The sequence below is a fragment of the Echinops telfairi genome, unplaced genomic scaffold (assembly GCF_000313985.2).
Source record: "Echinops telfairi isolate 266 unplaced genomic scaffold, ASM31398v2 ScPeMD7_18;HRSCAF=68, whole genome shotgun sequence".
Lineage (NCBI taxonomy): Eukaryota > Metazoa > Chordata > Mammalia > Afrosoricida > Tenrecidae > Echinops > Echinops telfairi.
Genome location: NW_022103915.1, coordinates 12304293 through 12306137, shown reverse-complemented (window position 1 = coordinate 12306137; position 1845 = coordinate 12304293). Strand labels below are relative to the sequence as shown.

At 47.4% G+C, this 1845-nt stretch overlaps 1 protein-coding gene across 1 annotated transcript in view; it reads right to left on the bottom strand.

The window, feature by feature from the left end:
- TRIP11 (thyroid hormone receptor interactor 11) overlaps window positions 1-1845 on the bottom strand; it is an 82947-nt gene that overhangs the window by 58644 nt on the left and 22458 nt on the right. The window contains exon 3 of the mRNA XM_045288118.1: window positions 413-691. Coding sequence (XP_045144053.1) covers window positions 413-691 — 279 coding nt within the window. The remainder of the gene's footprint in view (window positions 1-412; window positions 692-1845) is intronic.

Sequence of the window (1845 nt, the reverse complement as noted above, 5' to 3'; positions counted from 1 at the left end):
AGCCTCATTTTTCTTCTGAGACGTGATCTTGATTTTAGCAGCCCAGCACTGCACCAACCCAGGATACAACCAGGCCTATGGTATTGTGTCAGCATAACTTTTCTCCGCACTGGGAAACCAAAATATTCATGTGATGTACTTTAGAGCAAGATTCACTTTTTACTGCAGGAAACTGGGCCGGAAGTAGCCATCTCTCTGGGGTCTGCCTGCAGTGTATGGTCGTGAAAACAGAGGCCTAGAGGATGAGACGCGCTGATCAAAACCACTCAGAAAGCCACGGGCAGAACTAGAAATAGCACCCAGGTTGTCTAGTCCCTACTCCAGTTTCTCCCCAACATCACGAGCTAATATTATGCCACACACACCTGCGTTTTCCTCCTCATTTTCCAAAACTCATGAAAATTGTACCTACCTGAGCAATCCGTCTCCAGTGGCCAACTTCCGATTCCAGTCTGGAGACTTCATTAGACAATCTGTTTATTTCCTGTTGGGATGAAATTACGTCGCCGAAGTCCATGTCATCGCCATGGAAAGCCGAGGGATGATGGCTGACATCGTAAGCAAAGGCAGGCGACGTGATAGTTGAAGGTCCCCCGGCAACGCCTGCAGGTGCCAACTGGGCGGCCGACTGCAGTTTCTGTACCTGGTCCTGCAGTGCAATCTGCCTTGCTTTCAGATGGCTGATTTCTACCTGTGTTAATAAGTCATGCTTTAGAGCAGGGACTTTTGCACCATCATAAGCTGTAATCATTTCAGATCATCCAGTTACAGTACTGAGTCCAAGTCTCCAGCAACGCCCTAACCATCAGATTCTTCTCTAAGAAACAAATCTGGCTGCCGGAGTTCAAGCACAATGTTTCAAACGTTCTGAAGGCCAGGATTTCATTCACATGTGGACAAAAGCAGAGAATGACTCTCACTGAAACAGGTGTCTTCTATTACCTGCTGGGTATTAGGGACACTTTTGTGATGATCCTATCTCTGATGACACAATGAAAGCTGGTGTCAGTCTATGCATTAAAAACTTTGCCCTCCCAGCTCCTATCAGAAGAGGCGTCTCTCACTCAATTCACTGGCAGTGAGCTGATTCCGTGGCCTAGCAGAAGTGGCCTGATTATGGCTGATTCGGGTTTTAACACTCCAGGAATATGAGGCAACCTAGTCTGTGTAGCACAGCTATGGGAAGGCTCTGATTATTAACTCAATATCACTACACAGGATAGCACAGTGAGTCTATGGTTATTAGCCTGTGAGACTAAGAAGGAAAGCCTTAGGAGAGACCAGTCAACCTGACCCTATTCAGGGAGAGAACAGTATAAAAAGTCTGAAACATTGAGCAGAGTTCTGACAAACTCAAAACTCCCTGCCCGAGTCAATGCTGACTCACAGCGCCCCCTATGGGTTTCTGAGACTGTCACTGTTTCAGGAGTAGAAACCCAGTCTTTCTCCCACAGAGCTGCTGGTGGTTTCCAACCACCAACCCTGTGGATCACAGCCCAACGAGGAGCCACCAGGGTTCCTGCGCTTTGACAGGAAGCCAGCAATATCAAGTCATGGTCCAAAGGAAACTATCAACACAGAACCTGCCGGACCGCTTTATCCACTCCGAGTGAGAGATGACTCACAGCATCATGAGGAAGCTAGAGAAGCCTGAACTGAGCTTGCTGGAAGGGCCTCAAACAGATCCAGGAAGCGCTTCTGCTACAATTTAGGAAAATTTGATACGGAAGAGGCAGCCAATGTAATCGTATCTTTTACATGGACCAATGGGACAAAAAGCAAGCATGTGAATGCAAAATGGTGTAGCAGCCAGGTCTTTCCTATTAGACTGAGAGCAGGTACATC